We start from the raw sequence: 26902 nt of genomic DNA on the forward strand, positions 1-26902 counted from the left end.
TCACAGCAGTCGCAACATATATTGTGAGCCAGAAATACCCAATGTCAATAAAACGTGTGTCCAGTGTCTGGTCGTGTTCAACCTCCCTGTCCTGAAACACTGTGACTCACTGGGGGAGGGGGAAACCCCAAGAGGAAAGATAGATTAGCAAAAAATGGATGATGTGCAGTATGCATACTGCAATTTTTCAACAGGAGTACATTTAAATGACTACGCCAATACAACACCAGGCCTACTATGTTGAATTATTGGTTCTGTACAGTGGTGAAAAATGATTTAAAGATGCCTTCATCAAACATTGCATCTACATGATGTCACTGATGCACTAGGTCTGTCTACCTGCACTAAAGGCCTAATCTAGCATGCAATGAGTTCTTCATTTTTCCATCAAGTAGTCATTGGTCCTTATTTCTTACAATCTGAGCCACAAATTCCTGACCATATCTCCCCATCCACTTCTTCAGATCTTAAACTAGGCTACTGTAATGAATAGCGATCATGTATGACAAAGAGTTGATAAAAACGTGCACTTTGACGTCATCACCTATTAATTCAATCCCATTTAAACTGTATCAACCATATACTTTAGGCCTCCGACAAGATAATAAATCAATTTGACAATTTAGTTTTTGTTTATTGTGAAAAGTCTAATTGTAATCAAATGTTTACTATTCTATAATTATCTCTCTCTCTGTCTCCCCTTTCTCTCTCTCTCTCGTTCTTCTTTCCTGTTAATTTTTCAGTTCGCTACTTGCCTCTCCTCCTCTCAATCCACAATCTGCGACTACAGACCCTCCCCCGATGGATGCGACAGAAACCAATGCACTGAAATTGTGAAGTTATACTACTGCTCTTTCTTCACTGACTTCATCTGGAAATCATTTTCCACCGCTGGAAATTTGTTATAATATCTTGAGGTAGTTTACTTGGAGATTTTTCGTCGTATAAATAGACTATCGCCGCAAATACAGTGGATTAACAACAAATGCTTTTCACCCAGGTGAGTGCAGAAAACGTATGCGTTTAGAAAACAAACGATAAAGTCTCTATTGTAAAATTATTATGCCTGATTATTCGCAGATTATTCAAACTGTAACGGCCATGTTTAGATCTGTATGTTTTTTTATTCTCTCCCATACTGTTGTCTTTCTCTTTTCTCTGATGTACAGCACACACAGTAATACATCCTGACATGCCTGCATATTACCATATATATCAGTAGATAGAAAATAACACGTGAAAACTGAACATTTGTATTTGGAATGCTGTTTCTGTGAGTATTTCTTGTCATGAATGTTTGATGGGGCATAGCCATATGCTCAATCTTCATAACTAAACTGGGTCAATTAATATTTTGCTAGAAGGATTAGCCTACAGTCTTGATATGCAAAACATGATCTGACTATCATAGAGTGCCATCTTAATGTGTATTGTTTGTTCAGGCTTGCAGTTGCTTGGTTTAGGGTTGAAGTTGTTTCAAAGATGGTTCCACTTGCCCCCCCCCCCATCTGAAGTCAGGAGGACTGCAAGATGTCATCCACATAAAAGTGCCTCAAATGTGAACCTCAACCTGCATATTGTTACAAATATATAACGTTTTTCATCTTTATTACTGATGTTTATTTTCATCACATCGAGTATAGTAACTGTAATTATATTAGCAATAAAGAATATAGGTGCATTCATGTTACTGTATCTTAACTAGGCCTAGTTGTTTGTTTTTTCAAGACTTACTCTTAAATATCTAGGTACAGTATAATGACTGTAATGACAAAACAGTAGAACTCAACTCATAACAGAGATGTGGGCTGGAACACACTCATTTTCGGGCCTCCAGATTGTTTTATTGACTAGTCATAACTAGGACAGCTCTTGTCTAAAGCTGCTGTCCTACTATCTGTGACACACAAACCTTTTATGTGCAGGCAGTATGTCCTCCATTAGAGAATGTCGAGCAGAGGAAGTCAGTGGGAGTAGGTCGGTTGTTGTTTCCTTACGCCAAATGGCCAGCCTCCGCCTCTGTTGTCTTTTCATTTTATTAAGCGCCTCTTGGGAATTCCAAGATCTCAATTGACCTGGAGGCCTATGTTGTGGCAAGGCAAGATTCATGACTAATGGCAACGAAGTGTGGGGAAGAGGTGGCTGTCACTTCTAGCAGTGTGGAACACATTGTGACACGGTCTGAGTGGCTGAGTCAACTTTCAACACTTCAAGTTGAAAACATACCAAATGGGACAATCATAGTGAGTCCTCTGGTGGATCTGACACACCCAGTGGTTTTCATATCTATGTGGAGCACATTTCCTCTTTGGATGACACATACACTTTTTCTATGGCTATATCTTATTGTTTTAAAGGTGAGGTATATGTCTGTTTTCACCCAGCTTTCCCTTAGGACTGCAGACTGGCCTAAAATCCTCTAGTGTAGTACCCAAAGATAACTTATGAATGGAGGCTCTTGGGAGAACCTGGCGCTGTTGCACATAGAAACACTTTAGCACTCAACACCTGGAAATGAAAGATAGGATATGTGATTTACACAGTAAGCCGCTGCCACCTGGACCTGACAGCACCTAAACTCGCATTTACTGTGCTCTCCAAGACAGCTCAGCAAAATCCTCAGGAAAACACATTGATATCCGTCTGTAGTCAGCTGACCTCTTTACAAAAGTAGATACCCACTGGGCACGGATGTCAATTCAACATCTATTCCAAGTTAGTTCAATGTAATTTAATTGAAATAATGTGGAAACATCATTAATTCAACCAGCGTGTGCCCAGTGGGTAAATCAAGATTCCGTGTAGATTTTTCTGTCTAATGTCCATACATACTGCTCTGCACATCTACAGTACACCTCTTGGATATGTGTCTGTTTGTCGACAGACTGTTACTGCCATCAGTGAGCACTGTATGTAGATTTGGTGATCTCTTTTCTGTCTGTGGTCTAACTACAGATTCCTCTCTTAAATCAAACAGCTGGAGTTTATCCATTGCTCTCCTCTGGCTGGCCTTCTATGACCATCTGTTTCTCCATCCAAGAGGTGAAGTATGGAGGTCTGGTGAGCCATCGGACATGTTTTGGTTTGGGATGACACTGGCCAGACACACCAGAGCCGAGGTAGAAATAGAACGAGTAGAGATGAGGTAAATGTAGTTACAGTATATTTGCTTCGTGTTAATTTTGTCTTCCAAATGGCAGAAACCCTCTGTTTAAAAAGGTTTATTGTAACGCCACATAGTACACCCAGTCTATATGGGTTTTCTTTTGAAAGCCATGGCTTTTCAGGAAAAGGTTTATACCAGGTCACACACAATTTGTGTGTTGTTATTGAGTTAAGATCGTAGTTGTGGATCCTTGTTTGTTTTCTATCCAAACATGTCACTTTATGGACTCAAAACATTGTTTATATAGAAGGTGGATTAATGGTTATACTGTACAGAGGGTCTGAGAGGTTCTTACAAGGTTTTTTGACATCGCAGTCTGGCAAATGTAATGTTGTCAAATCTACAAAGCAATCTCCTAATTGATAAACCTCCTAGGGATTTTCTCCCCAGCCAAAGGGATTGTCAATATTATAATGAATACTTGAATGATTTGATGATTGGTCAATCTCGTCTTTTCAGTCTTTTGTGCAGATAAATCATCGTAATGGAAAACAGCAAAGAGCAATGGCACGTTCAAAAGAAGGTGACAGAGATGTAATATTCCTACCACATGCTTGTATAAGTCTCTCAACCCCATATGCTCAGCAGTCGTGCAGATAATTTGGAGCCGATACGACTGCAGCCATGCAAGACGTGGTTTTGACCGGTTTTGCTGTGGAACATGGACAGATACTATAGGCTCTGGCTCAAATAAACCTTCATAAAGAACAGTTGGTTTGGATAGAGGATCGAGGGGGAGAGGACTGGAAGGGGTTAATGGAGTGACCACAAAGTACTTGTACTGTGGTGAGTGTCTTTGGAGCTGCTTGTGTTGTTGTTTGGGTGGGTGGGTGATGTTGGGTAGGGAGGGTGGTATTGTGGAGGCGTGGTGGAGACATGTGTAATTAAGATTTGGGGGCCTGTTCTGGTGCCTCTCGTTTCATGCAGTGTTTATAGAGGAAGGCTGTAACAAACAGAAACCTGAGCTGCAGAGGGAGGAAATGTATCCCCTTTAATGTCTCATTGCTTTCTCAGGCCGTCTTGAGAAAATGGTTGTGTTTTTTCCACTCTTCGTTGCTTTCAGCAGCTGGTGTGAGGTCATTTATGTAAATGAAGCAAGAGCCATTTATTTTCTCAACTGTTGGATAAGATGTCATATTTACAATATAATGTGAATTCTGAATGTTAAAATAAATAACTGTTATGTCATGCTTGGCACCCCATTGACATGTATTGGTAGAGCTCCACTTGATGTTTTTCCCAGTTCCCGACCTACAGCCAACCCAGTCGTCCACCAGCTGTGTGGAGCAGTGATTCCATGGCTCTCCATCATGCGTTTTATGAGATTCCCTCCCCTCACAAACATTTCCATTATTCAGGTTAGGTAATAAAAGGGAGAGTTAGTCACAGAGAAATGCAGAATGAGAGAGTATCCCTCGTCAACATCATCGTTATTCAAAACAACAGTCTATGTTAGCGTCCCAATGGATTTGCTCTTGGAAACTCTGGGTTCAGCAATGCCAGGTATGATTGTGTTGGTAGAGGATAGTTTTTATTTTACCCGCCAGAATCCCTCCTCAGTTGTGTTTACTTGTCAGAGGAAGGGAAGGTTGGGATGCAGACCTGGGTTTACAGGCAAGATGTTTCCTATCCGCTTCCTATTGTTTGTCCTAGTTCTGTCTCCCTGCGCTCCACAGCGATGAGCGAGGGGAAGAGCTAGGAGAATGTGGACTTGTGGGGGTTTGGGAGACTGGGATGTTTTAACTTAGTTTTTTTTTGCACCATGGCAGATAAACATAGCAGTAAACTATCAAAATAAAGAAAGTCGCACACTCCATGTATAATCTCCCAGCAATTTAATGGGTATTTACCATCATTTCGGCATCACTGTGCCTTCCTTAGAGTCCTTTCTCAGGGTCCTTCCTCACCTTGAGGAAGGCACAGTGATGCCGAAATGTTGGTAAATACCCATTAAATTGCTGGGAGATTATATATGGAGTGTGCGACTTTCTTTATTTTGATAGTTTATAGTTTATTCGCCCTTAGTCAGCACCTCCACACAAACTATTATTCTTGGTGTGCGCCAGCTCATGTTTTTTATCAGATAAACAGAGCAGAACAAACAAACTATTTGGGCCAAGAGACAGCTTGGCCCCTGTGTTTTATAAGAGGTGAGCGAGCACATGAGTTAGTAGAGTCAATATTGAGCCATCTTGTTTAAATGGTAGAATGATCTATATGATCAAGATGACCCCATTTAAAGGATGCTTTATGAGTAGTGCTGAAGGAAAGGAAGAAGCATTAACACTTACTTTTACAGTGTGTTAACTACAAGGAAATGACTGAGTACCTACTCACAGCTATAGCAATTTATAGTTATTAGTTGTTAGGCTACCATTAGAGCGCGCCGAATTTCAACTCCAACTTTTTTTTTTTTTTACATCAGTTCAGATCTCTTCTGATTAGTTCCCACTTTGCACACAGAAAAATAAAGTGTTACATTCATTTGCCATTTCCTTGATTGGCGAAGATCATACCCAAAGAGGAAGGGATGCTGCTGGCCCCTCTCCTTCCTCGCCTGCCCCCCGTGTTATTTGCCCAGGACGTCCTGTGTGGTGGCGGTGGTGTGCATCTGGCCCTTGTCTCCAGTTGCCCCCTGCCTTCCTGTTCTGTCGAGCAGACCTGCAGGTGTGACACAAAACATTTGTTTAACCATATCTTTACATTTGGCATGCATAACGCCCACATGGCTGCCACCTATAGGTCTCAAAATAGGTTACAGCACCACTGCTGTGAAAAGCATAGTCGCAAAGACAAAGCATAGAAACATTTTTAAGGGTTCACCTTCAGGGTAGCACACGTGGCTCAAGTTCTACAGTGAAAAAATAAAACAATTTGTTTGGTCTTTAACTTCCAAAGGCTCAGAACCAGGCCCATCTGGAGAGGGAGAACTTTTGGTTCTGTGAAGAAAAAGCTGCGATAAAAGGATTACATTAATAAGGAGCAGATTTCCTCCTCGCCCTCCAAAGGCAGCGCACTGAAGGCCAGAGGCAGGCCAGTAAATCAATTGGGTTTAACTGAGAGGAATTTACTGGCCCAGACTGAACTTCCTGGAAAAACAGAGGTAGTAGAGATAGAAAAAGAAAGAAAGAAAGAGACAAATACCTTATGATACGCATCCCCCTCTTAGTTCTACCTCTGGTTACTGTCCGATTGAGTTATTTTTGCTAACATGTCACAGAACCTTTCTGATGTGCAGTCATTCAGCCATAATGCAGACAGAGGGACGAGTCTGTAGATGCACATCTGCCTGCACGTGTTTAGCTCTGTGTCTCTTCATGCATTGTGCATAATGACCTAACCACATACCCTGCAGGCTTTTTACATTTAGGGGGGTACATGAGGTAAATAAATGCCCAGATGGGACACCATTATTACTCCCCAAACAGGAAATGATGCCCAGAACTCATCCTGTAAATTTAAAGAAGGTGAACAACAACAACAACAGAGAAAATATATACCAACAGCTACCCAAATGGGTTCCACCTCGAGCCTATCTCTCTGACTGCAAATAAACTGGCCAGCTAGTTACATTAGCAGGGTTGTCTTAATCGAAAGCAGATGCTGCATGGTCGTAGTCTGTTATCGTAATTTGCTCTCAGTTTCATAGAACTGTGAAGTAAAAAAACTATGTAAAGGCCCAGTGCAGTCAAAATTCAGTTTTTACTGTGTTTTGTATAATATTATACAACAGCTGATGAGACTAAAACAACTGTAAAAGTATGAAGAAATGTGATCAGTGTTATTTCCTGATAGTTCTGCATTGCACCAAAACCTATATATTAGGAATTATCATGCCTGTATTGGAGAAATACTTAAACTAAGGTATACTGTAACATCCAAATCTGTGTTACTGTAACCTATCAGGGTCCTGTTGAGATCATGGTCCGTTAGCCTTCGTGTTAGCCAAGGCAGAGGGGGTTTGATACCACACCCTGCCGCTGGAGAGGGGACTGCAGCTAACATCTGGGACTACAGTAGTACGCAATATGCATGGGATTCAGCCAAGGGAAAGGGGATAGTGGCTAGAGATGGAAAGTGTGAGTGCACACACTTGTTGTGGGGGAGGGCATGTGAGGCCTCAATGAAGTCACTGTAGGTCTCTGTATGTGCCCATCTGTGTTTATGTGGATGTGTGATGGAAGTTTTTTAGATGACCAGGCAATTTTTGCTGTCCACATCAGTTCAGCATTTCCTTTTGTTAGAGTACATTCTGCTTGGCTGTTTCCCTTAGTGAGAAAATACCGAACAAAACATTATTGGAATACTGTACTAGTGCTGCTCTACGGCCGATGATTAATTGGGTAATGATTGACAGACCGCAAAATTGAGGAAGTACGAGAGGCAGAGAGTGTTTTTGAATTTGCCACCGACAGTGTAGTAAATCCAGATGTGCACAGTGCACAGACTACAGTGTGGTCATAAAACAGGCATGGCTTTTCTAGACTTGGATGATCATAAGGAGGAGGTTTGATTTCGTAACAAAAGTGAAGTGCCTATAGAAAAACCAAACGTCATTTGAGGACCATAGAAGCAGGTCAAGATAACATTATTACTCTCTTTTTTTTAGTATTTTTATCTTTTGACATATAGGTTGAATTAGTGGCCAGTTGATGAACTTAGACACAAGTGCTTTTGTCAGTTATTAGTCATTGGTCAAAGTGTTTAGCTGGGTTTTTTGTATTCTGATGGTCCACTAAAGATTTCAAAGGCTTGTGACCTCTTGGCCTTGTTGTGTATGTTGGAAGAACCCAGAAGAAATCAAACATGGATGAAAAGCTGAGTGTAATGTCTGGTAGTGTCATGAGAAAATCAGCCGAGGACGATACACATCATCTAGAATAATTCACTAGAGGTTCCCACAAGGACAGAGAAGTTGAGTGAAAGTGACAGCATGAAGGAAAAGAGCATGGAGAACAAAATCATGATTGAGGAAATTAGATTGATGTTGTGGTGGAAATGATGGAAAAATAGATAAGATGTGGGACAGACTGGTAGAGGATATTTTCGAAGAATATTGAAAGACTGCAATCTGCAGTGTCAAGCTCAAATTGGCGGTGGTCAAGGTAGCCATATTATTGTCATCACTTGCTATCCATCCAGTGCGTTTGTGTGAGTACGTTAAGCTGTTCTTTGTCTGTGCTTGACGTCCGGCCTTGTGTATGCGACGATCACTTGTGTTTAGAAAGTACCATACACGTTCTTTATGATGAAGTCCACTTTTGTTCATAGAATTACGTACATTCATATGTGTAGTGTGACATCATGAGGAGGGTGATGTGTTGAGGTATGACTGGTGTCTTGAGTTTATAACCCCTCTTTCTCGTACACAAACAACCTTGACACCTTACAGACTCATATCTCTTCACTGTCACGCGCCAAGGCCCTTTTCTAACTTTCATCCAATGACTTGGACGAGCATCGTGATCATGGCATCAAGTGTGAAGTGATTCAAGGGGTAGTATAAGAATAGGATTGTGGGGTCCAGGGCACCACAGGGTGACTCACAGAGACCTTCAGACTATAGGGAACTTCCGGTTGTAATGTCACCGCCATATTGAAGTAGGAGAGGTGATTTCACTACAGGGTATGGCAGGAAGAGCAAAGGAAGGGGCAGTTCTGAACAAACAAGCTACTGATGATGATTCATACTGCAACACCAGAACAATCAACATGGTTATCAGGATGTCTAGAAGTCATAACACAAATTGTGTAATTGTGACATTCTCAAATGATGTAGTCATTTATCGTTTCGATATTCAAGACCTGCATGTCAGGATGTTACAGTATTTATTGAGGATAATTATGGTAAATATTAATCTACAGCTGAGGATTCGGTTATAATGGGGTTATAGGATTAGTGAATTGTTCTTGTATACCAACTAAACTGTACTAAACAGCTTGTCTACAGCACGGAGGTACATTCACTATGAAAGCTCACCGTACACGCGTGTGGTCTCTAGAATAATACCGCTTGATTCTATGGTAATTACATATCCAGAATCCTGAACTGTTGCTGGAGCCATCTCTGCGATGGTCTCACAATAATGCTAATGGTGTGGTCTTTTGACTGTGTTCTTGCTGTGTGCGTTTACAGTCAAGCCTGTGTTTTCGGGTTATGGTTTGTGGAAAGTCTTTTTTTTTTCAACAAGAAGCGCATGTGTCTCCGCACACATTATGATCCCCAGGACATTACGGCACATATAATTACTGCTCTGTATGGTCATGTCCCTCCAAAACCTCAGCCAGGGCCTCCATTTTAGGTTTTCCACCATTTCATATAGTTAAGCTTGCATAAAAAATACTATTAAGACCCTAAACTTTGCTTTTTAATCTGAGGTGAGTGTTTTGGGGTGTACTGTACATGTACATATGCATGTGTTTTTGTTCTAGCTAGAGTACTCTGGAGTGTTTGTGTTTGTGAGGACTCCTACACTTTCCTTGACCGACAAAACCTCAGTCACTCTGCCTGTGGTTATGGTCTGGAGTGTGCCGGCCCTAGAGGTAGTTTACACTGTGTGGCTAGCTGGTTGCAGACGAGAACACACAAGCCCTCACTGTGGAGCGATACCACAGGGATGGACTCAACTTGGCCAAACGCCCAACACAACAAGAGAGAATGTGTTCCAAGAGTGTCAGTACAACACGTTTCAGTTGGCCAGGCATTCATACCAACCTTATCATATGGATATATTAGGTCTGAATGACCATGCATGAACTAGCTTCAAGTATTACCTTAACAACACCATAAGGCACATATTCCATGGCTGACTGTTCGGCCATGTGTAGAACTCATGTTGATGTTCTCATAAGGCCCAAAACAACAACATTACCATGGTACCCTTATCAACCCTACCTCCGTTATCTATTTCAGTCTGTTCAGTGTCGCCCTATTGACAGTGCCTATGACATACGTTTTCTACACCAGAACCACATGACCAACATCACAGGGATAGAGTCTAACACATCCACCCCAACTCTGGTTTATCAGACTGCTAGAGCTGCTCTCTAGGAGTAGAGGAAAAGGTGTGACCATCATGTAGACCTCCTGACCCAATCATCTGGTATTTGGGGGCCCCTTGACCTCCAGGTCTGGGGCCCGCCAACCTTTTTCTTTTGGGGGGGTTGGGCCCCCCTGGAGGTTGGGGACCCCCACATAGCATATGTTAGCAAAATGTGTACCCTGCATGCCCGTTCGGTAATCTGTCCCTGCTCACACACAGGGCCTGGACCACAAAATAATAGGGTGCGTGTCCCTCGTTTCCTCCAGATAGCATATGATAGCAAAATGTGTAGAATTGCTGGAAATTAGCTTTAAAACTGCAAAATGTTCTCTCAACCTCATGACAACATGTGTACAATAGCATTATAAAACTGCAAATGTTTCTCTCTGAACCATGGCTTATTTCCCCTGGAGGTCGGTGGCCCAGGGCCCCAAATGCGGTAGTACGGCCCTGTGTGTGAGGCAGAAGAAGAGAAGAGGTGTGAGGCAATAGAGTTGACATACAGACATACTGTAGGTTATTTTTATTTTTCCATAGCAACTACCCTGATTTAACAAAGTGTTAGAGAAGTGTTTTATGACTCAAACCGTAGCATAGATTGGCAGACACCATTAAGCGTACAGCATGTCACTGTATTGTAGAGGCTGTTGCTGAGAAGGGTTGTGTTGCATCGTGTCCAAAATGTTGACCGCATCAAACAGATTTCCTGAGGTTCAAAAACATTTTTAAAGAAACAGACATCCAAAAGTGCTATATCAAAAGTTAAAAACAGGTCAAGTTCAATAAATTACTTTGGGTCTTTTATCGTTTCACATAAAAGTTGAACTAGTGGCCAGTTGATAAACTTTGACCAGGGATGGGCAACTTTGATCGCGGTTCTGCGTACCCACATCCATACTCACACGTGCAGTCAGAGCCAGCCCTAGCCTTTTGGGGGCCCTAAGTGACATTTTGTTGGGGTCCTAAGTGACATATTTTGCCATACGGTGGAGACAAATGTTTGCAGTTTTTAATATGATATCAGAGTGAGAGTGACTAATGAAATCAATGGGGGCTCCCCGGTTCTGTAATTCGACCATGAATACTACTAGTTTAGATAACTGACTAGACTAATTTACCAATCAAATTTTATTTTTTGATGACATGGGCTAAATGAGTGACTGACATAACAAGAGAAAAACAGCTGATGTGCGCCAAAATTTAGAAATTGCACGTGGTGTATTCTACTCACTCTCAACAGTAAGCTGAGACCCCGACTGGTTGGTCCGTGGGCCTACAAAAACGGGCCTCTAGTTGCCCATCCCTGACTTAGACACGAGTGCTTTTGTCAGTTGTTAATCATTGGTCATCAAAGTGTTTAGCTGAGGTTGTTTTTGTTTTCTGATGGTCCACTAAAGATTTCTGTCACGTTCGTCGTATGGAGTGGACCAAAACGCAGCGGGAATGTAAGTGCTCATCTTCTTCTTTATTTATAAAGAAACGTGATACAAAACAACAACGAAAAACCAGTCTCGTAAGGACAAAATGACTATACAGAGAAACAACTACCCACAAATCCCATTACAAAAACACCTCTATTAAATAGGTCCTTCAATTAGAGGCAACGAGGAACAGCTGCCTCCAATTGAAGGTCAACCCAATAAACTGCGCATAGAACTAGAACAAATAGAACGAACATAGAAATACACTAACAAGAACATAAACCAAAACACCCCGAAACACCCTAAACAAACACCCCCTGCCACGCCCTGACCAAACTATAATAACAAACAACCCCTTTTACTGGTCAGGACGGGACAATTTCAAAGGCTTGTGACCTCTTGGCCTTGTTGTGTATGTGTAAAAGCTGAGTGTTATGTCTGGCAGTGTCATGAGAAAATCAGCCGAGGATGATACACATCATCTAGAATACTTCACTCAAGTTGAGGTTCCCACAATTCTCTGATCCCAAAGCAAGACAGAAGTTGGGTTAAAGAGCCAACCTGAAGAAAATTAGAAAACACCATTAAGCATATGTCACTGAATTGAAGAGGCTGTGTTGAATCGCATCCAAAATGTTTACGTCTGTGCTTTTCCGAGAACATTCGGCAAAACCAAAGTATCAAACAGATCTGCTGAGATCCAATAACAATTTTAACTTGTCTGCCAAAGGAAGACAAAAGAAGCAGACACCGAAAAGTTAAAGGTGTCTTTTTTTCTCTCAGGGCAAAGGTCAAAGTTCAAGAACTCATACTTCATTCGCATGAATCCTACAGAAGACAGCACACCCTGCAGCTCCAAGCTCACTCAGCAAAATACAGCCTTCCAAGAAGTAACTCCCCAAATGACGAACCCCTCCTCTTTCCTTCCATATCATCCCATTGTCACGCAAATCCTACGACAGCCATCAACAGCATATGAGCTGCCAATGTTCCAGTGTGTGAGGATTGAGACTTGTGGTTCGGTACCACCCTTAATGAACAAAGCCCCACTGTAAACACTCCCAAAATGTGTCATGTTCAAGAAACAATAAAAGATGTAATGGATAAATGCGAGAAATTGACCAAATCAACAGTTACGCACCACATATATTTCTGATTTGCAAAAAAACTTTAATGTTTCGGAAGGTATGAATTTGAAAGATTGGGTGTGGGGTGGTGTGTAGTTGTTCCATCAAGTTTCTATTCTCCCAATGGGTTGTTGATGGTGCCTACTCCCTTTGCCCCCACACCCATCCACCCAACATGTGGCATTACAGTGTCTAGGCAGTGTGTGCCAGCCTAGCTGTGGTCGAAGGAGCCGAATCTGTCATGCGCACCATGAAGAAATCCCAGATGCAAAGGATTATGGGTTTTAAATCCAGTTTACAGTAACTGTGTTTTAATGGAGGGGAGAGGGGGGAGAGTGGCTGGGGGCTAATGCTGCAGAGTCGGGACTATAGGCTGTGGTTAGAGTGACACATCAAGCTCTCCATTTGATTCACTCCAGCTGGCAATGCCTGTCAGTGCCAGTTTGAGAGCACTTTTATGGATTTGTTATTCTTACAGTTCACATGTAAATTGATGACACAAAGTCTAAAGCTTGAAATAGTTATATTTTTCCTAAAAAGGCTCTTGATACCACTAATCAGGGGAATTGATCATCAGAAGCGTTCAGCGAATTATATCGTATTGACAAGTTTTGGTTGTTACGTTGCCTAAGTGATATGCATTGAAAATCATATATGATTTAGCTGAAGCTTTTTTAAATCATATTTTCTGAATAATGTTCAACTACAATCTATCATGAAAACAGTGCAGCTGGTGACATTGACCTTTGATTGGTTGTTGTTACCTTATAAGTATCATAGAATCATATATAGGAGTTGGCTGTTGAATGGATATCGACCTCATTACAAAGTGTTGACGCTTAACCCATCGTTTTTGCGCAGTGCACACGTGGCGAATGCAATCCTGACGTGAATAAACTGTTTTCCAGTGTTATTTTTCTCTCTTAGGCTTCAATAATTTGGAACATTTCGACATTTAGAAATGGTATTCATATTATTGATCATGTAACACTATTATAGCATTTTACAATGCCAGGAGATTCCCAGGAGTAACTTTGAGAAATGACTGTGAACTTGAGACTTCATATTGTGTAGCTTAGTTTCTTAGTCTGGTTTAGATATTCCACCCCTCTACATGAAAATCGAGTTGTCCTTGGCATCCCTCTCTCCTTCTCCCTCCTTTCCTCCCTCTGTCTCTCTCTCTCTCTCTCTCTGTCTCTTTTCTCCTTTTCTATTTTCTCTTTCTCTCTCTAGTTCTGTCACCAATCCACACCAATCCGTTTTTCTCTCAATTTTATTTTCCTTTACAACGCTCTGTTCCAAAGAGTGACTAATATTTTCTACCTCAATTAACATTTCAACCCCAAAGAGAGAGAGGAGTAGAGGGGAGGGAAAAAGGCAAGCGACATTTTAAATATGAACTAATCTTATCAAATTCATCTTATTGGAAAATTGGTGGACTGAATAAAGGATTGGACCCCATCTTCCAATCCACAGCCAATGCGTTTTTCTCTCAATTTTATTTTCCTTTGCAACGCTCCGTTCCAAAGAGTGACTAATATTTTCTACCTCAATTAACATTTCAACCCCAAAAAGAGAGAGGAGTAGAGGGGAGGGAAAAAGGCAAGCGACATTTAAATAGTGCCATGTGCAGTGTCTAGAATTTCACCATTTACTGACAGAATAAAAAAAAGTCTCTACTCTTATTTAAGGAGCTTGTTATCCAATAGCGACCAATAAGACCCCACCCCACTCAGGACTGGATTGTCTTGGAAGACAAGAAGCTTTAGGATGCTCAGTAAATGTGAATGAATCGCTATTGCATGCATATTGCATGGTTCAAATGATGGTAGAAATAAGCATGGAGTTTCAGTAAATATATGTGAGTAGCCTCCAGAGCTGTCATTAAATGAAAACTGTGAATGCAATGGTTTCAGATGTGTGAAACCAAATCAAATGTTTTTCCTTAGTCTCATTTCTGAGGCTTTTGCAAGACTCATGACTGAAATTGAATGGTAACAACATGCATAAGAGTGTCTCGGTTTTGCAAGATTAATGTGACACAAGTACATCTGTTTTCATTTGGGCCTTGTTTTCATTGAAGTCCCTGTGCAGTTCTAGAAAGAGCATCGTGGGGCCCTTTTAAACATTAGGGCATTCTCCAGTTGGTACGATCTGCACACGCCTGGGCCACTTGTTTAGTTCTGTGGCGCTTGACATTGTGAGCCAAGACAAGTCCAATGAATTAGCGAATATACTCAGATACTATAAATAGTCTCTCTGTACTCGTTTCAACGTGTGGGACTCATTTTGTGCATGGAACGTTTTAAGAACATGAAAAACAAATGAGCTATCAATGAAAGTATTAGAAAGTGTGTGTGTGTGTGTGTGTGTGTGTGTGTGTGTGTGTGTGTGTGTGTGTGTGTGTGTGTGTGTGTGTGTGTGTGTGTGTGTGTGTGTGTGTGTGTGTGTGTGTGTGTGTTGTACTGTGTATTCCTATCCTCTATTTTTTTTATTGGGCTGCATGAAAGTCCAGTTGAGATGGTCTGCTTTGCTCATTGAAACTAACCCAAAAGCCTTCTAGTGCAGGCTGCAGCGTTAGAGGTCCAGAACCACCTCTGTACCATTCAAGGCACATACTTCAAGTAGCTCTGGTCCAGAATACACCCTGGACCGGACTATACCCTGGACCAGAGCTAAAATATATGTAGAGCCAAATCTGGTGCCTATCTGCACTTATCACGTGTAACATAATACATATATTTAGCCATTCATTTCAGTCAGAGCTGTCTCTCTTCACGTCTGCACTCATTAAACCTACACTCTGTTTCTCAGCACTTAAGAATTCCCATGCGGTTTCAATACTTTGTCTAATGAAGCTCAATTAAAAATAAAAAAGTTAATGAAAGATATTTACTCCAGTCCAATGAAGTGGCTGCTAAAGTCGATTGCTCCTCTTAATAAAAACCATACGCCTGTTCTTATAAAATTCTGTTTTTGTGGTGCAGCTTTTTAAGGCGTTAGAGTGTGTGCCAGAATGTGTATTATCTCCTGACACAGAGAACAGGAGGGTTGTGAGCGGCGATATATCAAAAGCAGCAGATCAGTGAATGTACTTGATTTATGTTACAGGGAGCATTGTGCCAAATCAACTCATAGCTACGGCTGTAGGTTTAGGTTTAGTGTGACTCCTGTGCTGTGACTGCAGTTTGTTACTCTGATTAGGGAAATGCTTGGGCTGAAGGCCCTAAAAGGCATCCTAGCATGGCATTGTTGAAAAACTACATCCTTACGTTGTGAGGGGAGGAAGAAACCTTGTGGTTTAAAAAAAATAGATATTTCACAATTATTTAACCAGGTAGGCAAGTTGAAAATAAGTTCTCATTTACAATTGCGACGACCTGGCCAAGATAAAGCAAAGCAGTTCGACACATACAACAACACAGAGTTACACATGGAGTAAAACAAACATACAGTCAATAATACAGTAGAAAAATAAGTCTATATACAAAGTGAGCAAATGAGGTGAGATAAGGGAGGTAAAGGCAAAAAAGGCCATGGTGGCAAAGTAAATACAATATAGCAAGTAAATCACTGGAATGGTAGATTTGTAGTGGAAGAAAGTGCAAAGCAGAAATAGAAATAATGGGGTGTAAAGGAGCAAAATAAATAAATAAATACAGTAGGGGAAGGGGTAGTTGTTTGGGCTAAATTATAGATGGGCTATGTACAGGTGCAGTGATCTGTGAGCTGCTCTGACAGCTGGTGCTTAAAGCTAGTGAGGGAGATAAGTGTTTCCAGTTTCAGAGATTGTTGTAGTTCGTTCCAGTCATTGGCAGCAGAGAACTGGAAGGATCGACGGCCAAAGGAGGAATTGGCTTTGGGGGTGACCAGAGAGATACACCTGCTGGAACGCATGCTACAGGTGGGTGCTGCTATGGTGACCAGTGAGCTGAGATAAGGGGGGACTTTACCTAGCAGGGTCTTGTAGATGACCTGGAGCCAGTGGGTTTGGCGATGAGTATGAAGCGAGGGCCAGCCAACGAGAGCGTACAGGTCGCAGTGGTGGGTAGTATATGGGGCATTGGTGACAAAACGGATGGCACTGTGATAGACTGCATCCAGTTTATTGAGTAGGGTATTGGAGGCTATTTTGTAAATGACATCGCCGAAGTCGAGGATGGTCAGTTTTACGAGGGTATGTTTGGCAGCATGAGTGAAGGATGCTTTGTTGCGAAATAGGAAGCCAATTCTAGATTTAATTTTGGATTGGAGATGTTTGATGTGAGTCTGGAAGGAGAGTTTACAGTCTAACCAGACACCTAGGTATTTGTAGTTGTCCACATATTCTAAGTCAGAACCGTCCAGAGTAGTGATGCTGGATCGGTTGAAGAGCATGCATTTAGTTTTACTTGTATTTAAGAGGAGTTGGAGGCCACGGAAGGAGAGTTGTATGGCATTGAAGCTCGTCTGGAGGGTTGTTAACACAGTGTCCAAATAAGGGCCAGAAGTATACAGAATGGTGTCGTCTGCGTAGAGGTGGATCAGAGACTCACCAGCAGCAAGAGCGACATCATTGATGTATATAGAGAAGAGAGTCGGCCTGAGAATTGAACACTGTGGCAGCCCCATAGAGACTACCAGAGGCCCGGACAACAGGCCATCTGATTTGACACGTTGAACTCTATCAGAGAAGTAGTTGGTGAACCAGGCGAGGCAATCATTTGAGAAACCAAGGCTATTGAGTCTGCCGATGAGGATGTGGTGATAGACAGAGTCGAAAGCCTTGGCCAGGTCAATGAATACGGCAGCACAGTATTGTTTCTTATCGATGGCGGTTACGATATCGTTTAGGACCTTGGGCGTGGCTGAGGTCCACCCTTGACCAGCTCTGAAACCAGATTGCATAGCGGAGAAGATGGGCTAAGTGGGCTAGACCTAGACTTATTTAAGTGCCTTGTTGTTCCTCTCTTTGCTTGACTGAAATAAATGCTAAATATCTCCTTTGGAATAGTCATAGATTAATACCCCAAGCTCTTTAGTTTATCCTTGTTGGTGACCTGAGAAGCTATAGTACACTAACTTTGTCAGGGGGACTTATTAGAAAAACAGAAGGGAATAAATAGCCTTGACCAATTTTATGTCAACATGAGTTCATCCTCCAAAGACTGTCCCTTTCCCACGATGAGGGGAATGGCCCTTCAGTCGACCCATGCTATAGTGTTCCTGAACTTCCCAAAATGTCCATGTGAGTTTTGGGGGAAAAAGACCACTTTCTCTGCCGCTCCCTGAGAGCCTGCTCTGGTCCCCATCACTGGGCGTTCCCCTGGGTCTGCGTTTTGATTGGATCCAGATGGTGTGAGTGTGGAAGGGGACATGGCGGAAGAGTGTGGAGTCTTCTCTCCTGCTCTGATTGATAATAGCTAGGATGGTAGCTGTAGTCGCATTCCTCCCCCCAATCCATTTCTGTCTCGCTCGCTCGCTCGCTCACTCGCTCTTTCTCGCTCTCTCTCAGATTCAATGGTGGAAAAAGTACCCAATTGTCATACTTGAGTAAAAGTAAAGATACCTTCATAGAAAATGACTATAGAAAAAGTGAAAGTCACCCAGTAAAATACTACTTGAGTAAAAGTCTAAATATTTTTGGTTTTAAATATGCTTAACTATCAAAAGTAAATGTAATTGCTTAAATATTCTTAATAATTTCAAAATTCGTATATTAAGCAAACCAGACAGCACAATGTTTTTTATTTAATGTTTTACGGATAGCCAGGGCACACTCCAACACTCAGACTGTCACGACTTCCACCGAAGGTGGCTCCTCTCCCTGTTTGGGCGGCGCTCGGCGGTCGTCGTCACCGGTCTACTAGCTGCCACCAATCCTTTTTTCCTTTTCGTTTAGTCACGTCTGTTTTGATTGTTCACCTGTGTTTAGTTGAGGTTGATTAGTTGGTGTATTTAACCTCGCCCTACCCATTTTGCTTCGTGTGGGTTTGTTTGCGTTTTCCTGTCTTTGGGTGGTGTATATTTTGTTCATTGTTTTTAACAGGTGTTTTTCCCTAGTGATTTTTGTGGACTGCTATTCAGTCTGTGCCTGCTGTGTTTGATGAACTGTTAATAAATATGCCTTCTCCGTATTTACTCCTCTCCTGCGCCTGACTTGTACACCCAGCTCTCCTGGAGGTTCCTGACACAGACATCATTTACAAACGAAGCATTTGTGTTTAGTGAGTCCATCAGATCAGAGGCAGTAGGGATGACCAGGGATCTTGATTAGTGTGTGAATTGGACCATTTTCCTGTCCTGCTAAGCATTCAAAATGTAACTAGTTTTGGGTGTCAGGGAAAATGTATGGAGAAAAGTACATACTTTTTTTTCTTTAGGAAGGTAGTGAAGTAAAAGTAAAAGTTGTCAAAAATATAAATAGTATAGTACAGATACCTCAAAAAACGACTTAAGTAGGACCTTAAAGTATTATTACTTAAGTACTTTACACCACTGTTCAGATTCCTCTGTTCAAAGTTGCCATATGGGGAGAGTAGGGAGCGCGACGGGGAGGGTTTGGGTAAACGGCTCAATGCTGGCCCGCTGCCTTACCTCTGCTTAGTGTTTAATGAACTCTTTTACAAGGGGTGATACTGCTTTAAACTACAGGAAGGTTTCAGATAAATGTTAATATTCTTTACATTGTGAAGTGTTTGATATCTTTGTAACTCAGATGGCAGGCTAAAAGCAGTGCCAAACAAAAAACTGACAAGTATCAGTTTAACATAGACAGTATGATTTGATGTGCTGTTTAATGAGAAAAGAAAAAAGGTAGGTATTTGATTATCCCCTTTCCTGCTCATAACCTGATCCTTAATAACTAACCCTCTCCTCAAATGTTGGTCCTCATGCTTTCGATCTGTAGCCTGTTATCACTGCTATTGCTCCCATGGATAGGCATTATAAATATCCTCCATAACCTTTTCCCTCCCTTTCTCTCCTCAGGACCATGCAGTCACTGCAGACCTTTACCGTCCTGGTTCTGAGCGTTCTGATTGGCCTGTCCTGGTCTCTGAACCCCAGGGATCCCAATGTGTGTAGCGTATGGGAGAGGTAAGTCAGTGTAGCTCATCTCATTTCATTGTACCAGAATAGAAGAGAGCACATTTTAGTGTGTGAAAAAGAAATAGAAGTTGCAGCAGGTTTAATTGTAGCTAACTTGTTGTTCGTTGTTGTACTTATCATTGAAGATGTAGCACTCGGCTCAAAATATGAACTTCAGGTTGTGTCAACTCTAGACCATGACGGGTCCGTTCTGTCAATGTATTATTATGTCTGATTTTGTCCTTTCATGCAGCTTCCCAACCTCAGTGAAGGAGTCGTACGCCCACCCTTATGACCAGGTGACAGAGGAACCTTGCTCTGAGCCACGCACCTCCTACAGATGCACCCGTCACAGGTAACACAGTCTGCCGACTCATTTCCTGTTTACTTCCTGGTTGTGTCCATAAGGTCAGAGGGTAACAGGAAGTATTCTCTATTTGACTTTGTGTTGGCCAGGATCACCTATAAGACAGCATACAGACAGGCGGTGAAGATGGACTACCGCCGGAGGTACCAGTGTTGCCCTGGCTACTACGAGAGCAGAGACAAATGTGTCCGTAAGTTTAACGTCATGGCTTTTCTTTATTAGCATATCAAAACAAACTTAGAAGATTCACTTGGATTCATCAGTAGCATTTCAATGAATTACATTTCTACATATTTTGCCATCGATTTCTAGAATTCATTCAATTTTGTGCTTGGTTGCTGAGTTGGTTACATTCTGGAGAGTTGACCTGCATGACTTACATAATATATATAATATCTCCACCAACCTTCTAGTCTACTTAAGAGTGTGTTTGTGTGTGTTTTTCATCACTAGCCCGCTGTACTAAGGAGTGTGTCCATGGGAGATGTGTTGCTCCAGACCGCTGCCAGTGTGAGGGAGGCTGGCGTGGCGACGACTGTTCCAGTGGTGCGTTACATCAACACACACACACACACACACACACACACACACACACACTGCAGGAAATGACAAGTGACCATTACTCAAAAACTGATCCTCACACACAACACTCAATCACTCATAGGGCTTTCCAATGGAAACAGCAAGAGAACAAACAAACAATGATGCGTCATTGAAGTAAGCCACAGCCCAGAAAACAGTTTATTAGACCAGGAGGACACTATGTCTGACTCCCTCCCCTTCCTGGCACTTGCCATTTTATGCTACATCAAGTATGTAACATCCCCAAAGCGTATACTGCATGCTTAGACCCAGGGCACGGGATGTAAATCAATATTTTCCGTATTTTGCAAGTATACACTTTTGGAATCATATGCTAAAAAATGTATAGTTTACATATTCATTAAAATAGCTTTCTCTCAGCACAGGATTAATGTTTTACATTTTATTTATCCCAGAAACTCCTAGTTAATCAATGCCAGTGTTCTTCTGAACTCAACCAGGTCACTACTACAGTGCTGAATGGAGAGCTTAACATAAGCTAGTGGAGTATGATGCCTTCAGAGGGGATGATGGGAAGGGGAAATGGAAAATGTTACCCCTCTCCCACATTGTCTCTCTCTCCTTCTCTCTCTGGGCAAACGAGTGCTGGCCTCGGCCCCATACTGCTGAGTCCTATAATAAAGCCCACTGGCAGAATGAGAGCTGACACTTCCTGGACTAGATTCCTGTGTTTTGAGCTAGCTGTGGGAAATGAGAGAGAGGCTGAGGTTTAGCACTGAGAGCTGAGAGAAAGACAGAGGAAGAGGGAGAGAGAGAAAGACCAAGAGAGAGGGGGAGTAGGGGGGCAGAGGCAGCGAGAGAAGTGGACAGAGAGAAATAAATACATGTATTTTAATAAGAGATTGTTGGGGAAGAGAGATTGTGATGGAATAATTCATACTGGGTGAGGTTGGGGGGTTTGGATACAGAAACGAAGACTGGTTGAGTTTTGATACTTAAGAATAGAGTGATATACTCTAGAAGGGTGTGTGAGAAAGAAGGGTATGGGGGAAAGAAGGATGTGGTTCAGTTAGATATGTGGGAGATAATGCTGTGGTTGGATGCAGACGAGATCTCCACCACCACTCGGACAATACACTTGGGGAAAGAAAGGAATTTTCCCACCATATCTTAATGCATTCCATTTACAGTACAATGGAGACTTGCCAATTTTGAAGAGCGCATCAATTGAAAAAATGTCACTTTTGAACCCTGATCAGATGTAAACAAACATATGGACAATTTATGTGAGAACAGGTCTGGGTTCTGTTATAGGTTGGGTAAGTGCACAGCCAGCTGGTCCTAGCACAGCTCTTCAAAGCCTAGGTGTCCAATCCATCACGTTTCACTCGCCCACACTCATGGCTAGCCTTGTCAGGCCTGGACGATGATAGCAGATAGTAGAAGGCTTAGTACCCTGCAGGTCCTTTACTAAATCTCCATTGGCGTCCTGGAGAACGCCTGTGTAAACATTATTGCTGCTCCAGCTGAGCTTCCCATAACTCAATGTGACACACACTCCAACTGCAGCCTCTCAGCGTCTCTCGCATGCCCACACAGGGAATGAGTAAACGTTTGATTCATTTAAACAAAGAAAAGAGAAAAAAGTCCTGTTCTGAGTTAGATTAATAAACATTTCTTTGCTATGTGGTAGTTTTCGCTCCAAACCCTAATTTGGCCATACTGTACCCTCCATTTAATATGTCAGAGAAGTTCTGCTTGAAACTGTGACACAGTACATACTGTATGTGACTGAAGGAAAGAGAGGTGGGTGGAAGATCTCATTATAAACTACATAGAAAAGGTACAGTTGCTGTAGAAAATGTGTGCGCTTGCTTCAGCTGTCTAAAAGCATTTCTCATAGTGGAAGAAGTAGTAGTTTTTACTGCAGTAGTAATTGTGATCGAAGCAAGCACACTAGAATCCATATAGAACAGTAGGATTTGTTTGTGATCATTCACACTATGTCATTCCCCACAAACCTCAATGAGACAAGTATCAATCCATCATTGAATGGTTGGCATCATGATAGTAAGTGAGATCATCACTGGTGTGCAAAGCATCAGTTACATCACCTGTATTGGATATCTTTTTTTCCTTTGAATAGGGTTTGTGCCCCAGTCAGTCTGCGTTATTGATGAGACATTGGAGGGGTCCGTGTGTGTCCATGTGGGATCCTGGTTCTCATGGAGTCAGGAATGATCCCCCCTGACGCTCCTTAACTCTGATTGAAATCCAAACCCTGTGCGAATCACCGGTTGGCGATAACCACCGGAGCATCCCGAAAGGCCGCTGTAAAATTCCCAATTTTAACCTCATCCATTTTGTTGGCTCCATGCAAATCGCCCTGTCAATCGTGAATCACAAGTCGGTAACACGAGATTCTGGAGCTATTAGGGCTAGAGTTGGACATAGACTATGTCTCTGTTTGTTGGAAATTCATGACTATACATGGATAGATATATTGTCCCTGGGGGAGTGATCTTTAACATTGTCGTCTACTCAGGTTCCTGTGCTGTTGTTGGTTTGAAACATGACAGTCCCAGTGGTCCGAATTGAATTGGATTTGTTTTTGTTCATGTGCATTGCAATGACATCACATATAGTATACAGTGTAACACCATACAACTACATCAGGTTAAGTAAATATAAAGAAAACCTTTTCAGAGATATATAGATGGAAAACGTTGTACACTGGTCCACTAGTCCACTGGTTTATGCATACATTTATATGATTACATATATTTTGTTGTATGGGGTTTCTTTTTTTATGTGTCTGTCATCATCTGCGTCTGTGTCTTCCAGCCTGCGATGACAAACACTGGGGTCCAGGTTGTGGTCAGCTGTGTAAGTGTGAGAACGGTGGCCTGTGCAATCCTGTGACCGGTGCCTGCCAGTGTCCTCCAGGCTACATTGGGCGCCGCTGCGAGGACCCCTGCCCACCAGGCACCTTTGGCAAGGGCTGTCTTCAGAAGTGCCAGTGTGGAACTGGGGGTTCCTGCGATAAAGTGACCGGAGAGTGCCTGTGTCGAGACAATTTCACTGGGACATTGTGAGTAGTAGAAGTAACACTCTCTCAAATAGGCCTACAGCTATATGTATCAATATAAAGTAAATAGTATGTTAAGGTTGGAAAGACAAAATGGAGAGGCAGTAGACTAATTGTTATACCATATCCTATGGCCTTATTCCATCCTACCAATGCAGGAAAAGAGCCCCTCTTGAAACACTAGGTTAGAGCATGAGTCATTAGTTACACCCAGTGTTTTTAGATGCCCCTGAGGATGAGTAGAGAACCACTAGGAATTAGTGGAAAGTCTTTATATGAGGCAACTGCCAATGTCAGAAAACAGCACAGCACTCTAATAGCTCAAGGGCCAACCACAAAAAATGTGTTGATCCATGACCCAGGAAACAAACTGCAAAATGTCAACAACTAGGTAGATAATATTATGAATATGAACACTGTGTGGTTCAAAACCTGTAAAAGTTGCATATTAATTTGTTATTTTTAGTACAAGTTACGTCTTTAGCATCAAAATCATAGCGCATCTTGGATAATATCCCTAGCAACGCTCCCTAGCAACGCTCCGACATTGCTATGTTTCACATTGATTACTTTTGTTGCACACTGGTCCACAGAACTATTTGTACGTTCGGTGTTTGTCCATGCATAGGCTCAAGGAACACGTTACCGGTCCTTCACTGATCCAGATGAACCCGTATAAGATGTTTTGTCAGCTTTATTTAGCCATCATTGCCTTCGCCTTCTAGCTAAACTAAAGACAGCACAACGTTTGCTAGCTAACACAGATCTCAAAACCTTCCAAGGTCCTGACAACTACATAATGCGCTGTTCGGGCATCTGAGAAAAAATCTATTTAGGACCTTTCAACAGCTTCTTCTCTCGAAATATTCCATGATTTCTCCGGTCCGGTACATAAGTTGCTTTCTGCAAGCATGGACAACGGTAAGTGTGTAACAAATGTAACCAAGGTGAAACATGCCAACCTCATTATGTTGCTAGAGGAAATTACCCAAAATGCTATGATTTTGAAATTGTATCTTTGATTCATAATATTTAAGCAATGCGCAACTTTTAGAAGTTTTGAACCACACAGTGCTCATACAATTATCTACGTAATGATGTTGAAACTTTGCAGTTTTGTTTCCTGGGTCATGGAATGCCTTTTCTGAAGCCTTTTTTGGTGGGTGGCCCTTTGACTATAAGCACCAGTAGGCAATGTTCCACTAGTAGGCAATGTACCACTATTGATAAATTCTACTGTGTACAGTTGAGTTTTTGTTGCAAGTGCAGTCATTTTATTTGTCCTTAAACAACTTTCTCTGTATGTTTATGCACTGACTCAAAAAGAGATTCCACTAAAGTGAAAAAGATAGGAACTCGTTAACTTGTACCCTACATTTCAATCTCTACACAATCTGAGTCGAGCTGCCACTGAGTTCTTTCCTCCATGTTCCTCAGCTGTGAGAAGGCATGCCCAAAGAGTCGATGCTCGCTGCGATGCCCGTGCCAGAACGGGGGCATTTGCCAGGGGAAAGGGATCTGTGCGTGCCCCCCTGGGTGGACGGTACGTTTCCTGAATCATACACTGACTCAAGCACAGCATCAGGGGGTCAACAAGGAAATCTTTGTATTTTGAGGTTATCAATCAGATCCCAATTGTAATGTCATTGTACCATGTACACTTTTTCTCTCTCTCTCTCTCTCTCTCTCTCTGTCTCTGTCTCTGTCTCTGTCTCTGTCTCTGTCTCTGTCTCTCTCTGTCTCTGTCTTTCTCTCTCTCCCTCAGGGTGAGGTGTGTACAGAGCGCTGTGCAGAGGGCAGGTTTGGTCCTAGCTGTGCCCAAGAGTGTGTGTGTCACAACCGGGGCCACTGCGACCCTGAGACAGGCCAGTGCCAGTGTGCTGAAGGCTTCACTGGAAACAGGTGTGTGTGTGTTTATCTAACTCGCTGCAGTAGAGACAGATACATGTGCCATATACTCAACCTGCACCCATGGTTGGGTTGAAGTTGTTTATATCATACAGTTCATGTATCTTTCATACAGGATATTAAATAGGATACATACAGTTGAAGTCAAAGTTTACATACACCTTAGCCAAATACATTTAAACTCAGTTTTTTACAATTCCTGACATTTATTCCAAGTAAAAATCCCCTGTCTTAGGTCAGTTAGGATCACCACTTTATTTTAAGAATGTGAAATGTCAGAATAATAGTAGAGAGAATGATTTATATCAGCTTTTATTTATTTCATCACATTCCCAGTAGGTCTGAAGTTTACATACACTCTATTAGTATTTGGTAGCATTGCCTTTAAATTGTTTAACTTGGGTCAAAAGTTTTGGGTAGCCTTCTACAAGCTTCCCACAATAAGTTGGGTGAATTTTGACCCATTCCTCCTGACAGAGCTGGTGTAACTGATTCAGGTTTGTAGGCCTCCTTGCTCGCACACACTTTTTCCTGTTCTGCTCACAAATTTTCTATAGGATTGAGGTCAGGGCTTTGTGATGGCCACTCCAATACCTTGACTTTGTTGTCCTTAAGCCATTTTGCCACAACTTTGGAAGTATCCTTGTGGTCATTGTCCATTTGGAAGACCCATTTGCGACCCAGCTTTAACTTCCTGACTGATGTCTTGAGATGTTGCTTCAATATATCCGCATAATTTTCCTCCCTCATGATGCCATACATTTTCTGAAGTGCATCAGTCCCTCCTGCAGCAAAGCAACCCCACAATATGATGCTGCCACCCCCATGCTTCACGGTTGGGATGGTGTTCTTCGGCTTGCAATCCTCCCCCTTTTTCCTTCAAACATAATGGTCATTATGGCCAAACAGTTCTATTTTTGTTTCATCAGACCAGAGGACATTTCTCCAAAAAGTACGATTTTTGTCCCCATGTGCAGTTGCAAACCGTAGTCTGGCTTTTTTATGGAGGTTTTGGAGCAGTGGCTTCTTCCTTGCTGAGCGGCCTTTCAGGTTATGTCGATATAGGACTCGTTTTACTGTGGATATAGATACTTTTTGTACTTTTGTCCTTTCCTGTTGTTCTGGGATTGATTTGCACTTTTCGCACCAAAGTACGTTAATCTCTAGGAGA

The 26902-nt window shown here is 42.1% G+C and overlaps 1 protein-coding gene across 2 annotated transcripts in view; it reads left to right on the forward strand.

Annotated features, from left to right (window-relative positions):
- Window positions 1-736: 736 nt before the first annotated feature.
- The window catches only part of LOC106580670 (platelet endothelial aggregation receptor 1), a 33873-nt gene continuing 7707 nt past the window's right edge, over window positions 737-26902 (forward strand). Inside the window, exons 1-9 of one of the 2 annotated variants that reach the window (XM_045703045.1) lie at window positions 737-1000; window positions 2978-3145; window positions 19727-19834; window positions 20079-20180; window positions 20282-20382; window positions 20646-20738; window positions 23580-23826; window positions 25261-25366; window positions 25589-25725. In XM_045703045.1, the coding sequence (XP_045559001.1) occupies window positions 3075-3145; window positions 19727-19834; window positions 20079-20180; window positions 20282-20382; window positions 20646-20738; window positions 23580-23826; window positions 25261-25366; window positions 25589-25725 (965 nt within the window). In that variant the 5' untranslated portion in view covers window positions 737-1000; window positions 2978-3074. The remainder of the gene's footprint in view (window positions 1001-2977; window positions 3146-19726; window positions 19835-20078; window positions 20181-20281; window positions 20383-20645; window positions 20739-23579; window positions 23827-25260; window positions 25367-25588; window positions 25726-26902) is intronic. The other variant, XM_014161990.2, reaches the window with a different exon arrangement.

Source organism: Salmo salar, chromosome ssa02, assembly GCF_905237065.1.
Source record: "Salmo salar chromosome ssa02, Ssal_v3.1, whole genome shotgun sequence".
NCBI classification, from domain to species: Eukaryota; Metazoa; Chordata; class Actinopteri; order Salmoniformes; family Salmonidae; genus Salmo; species Salmo salar.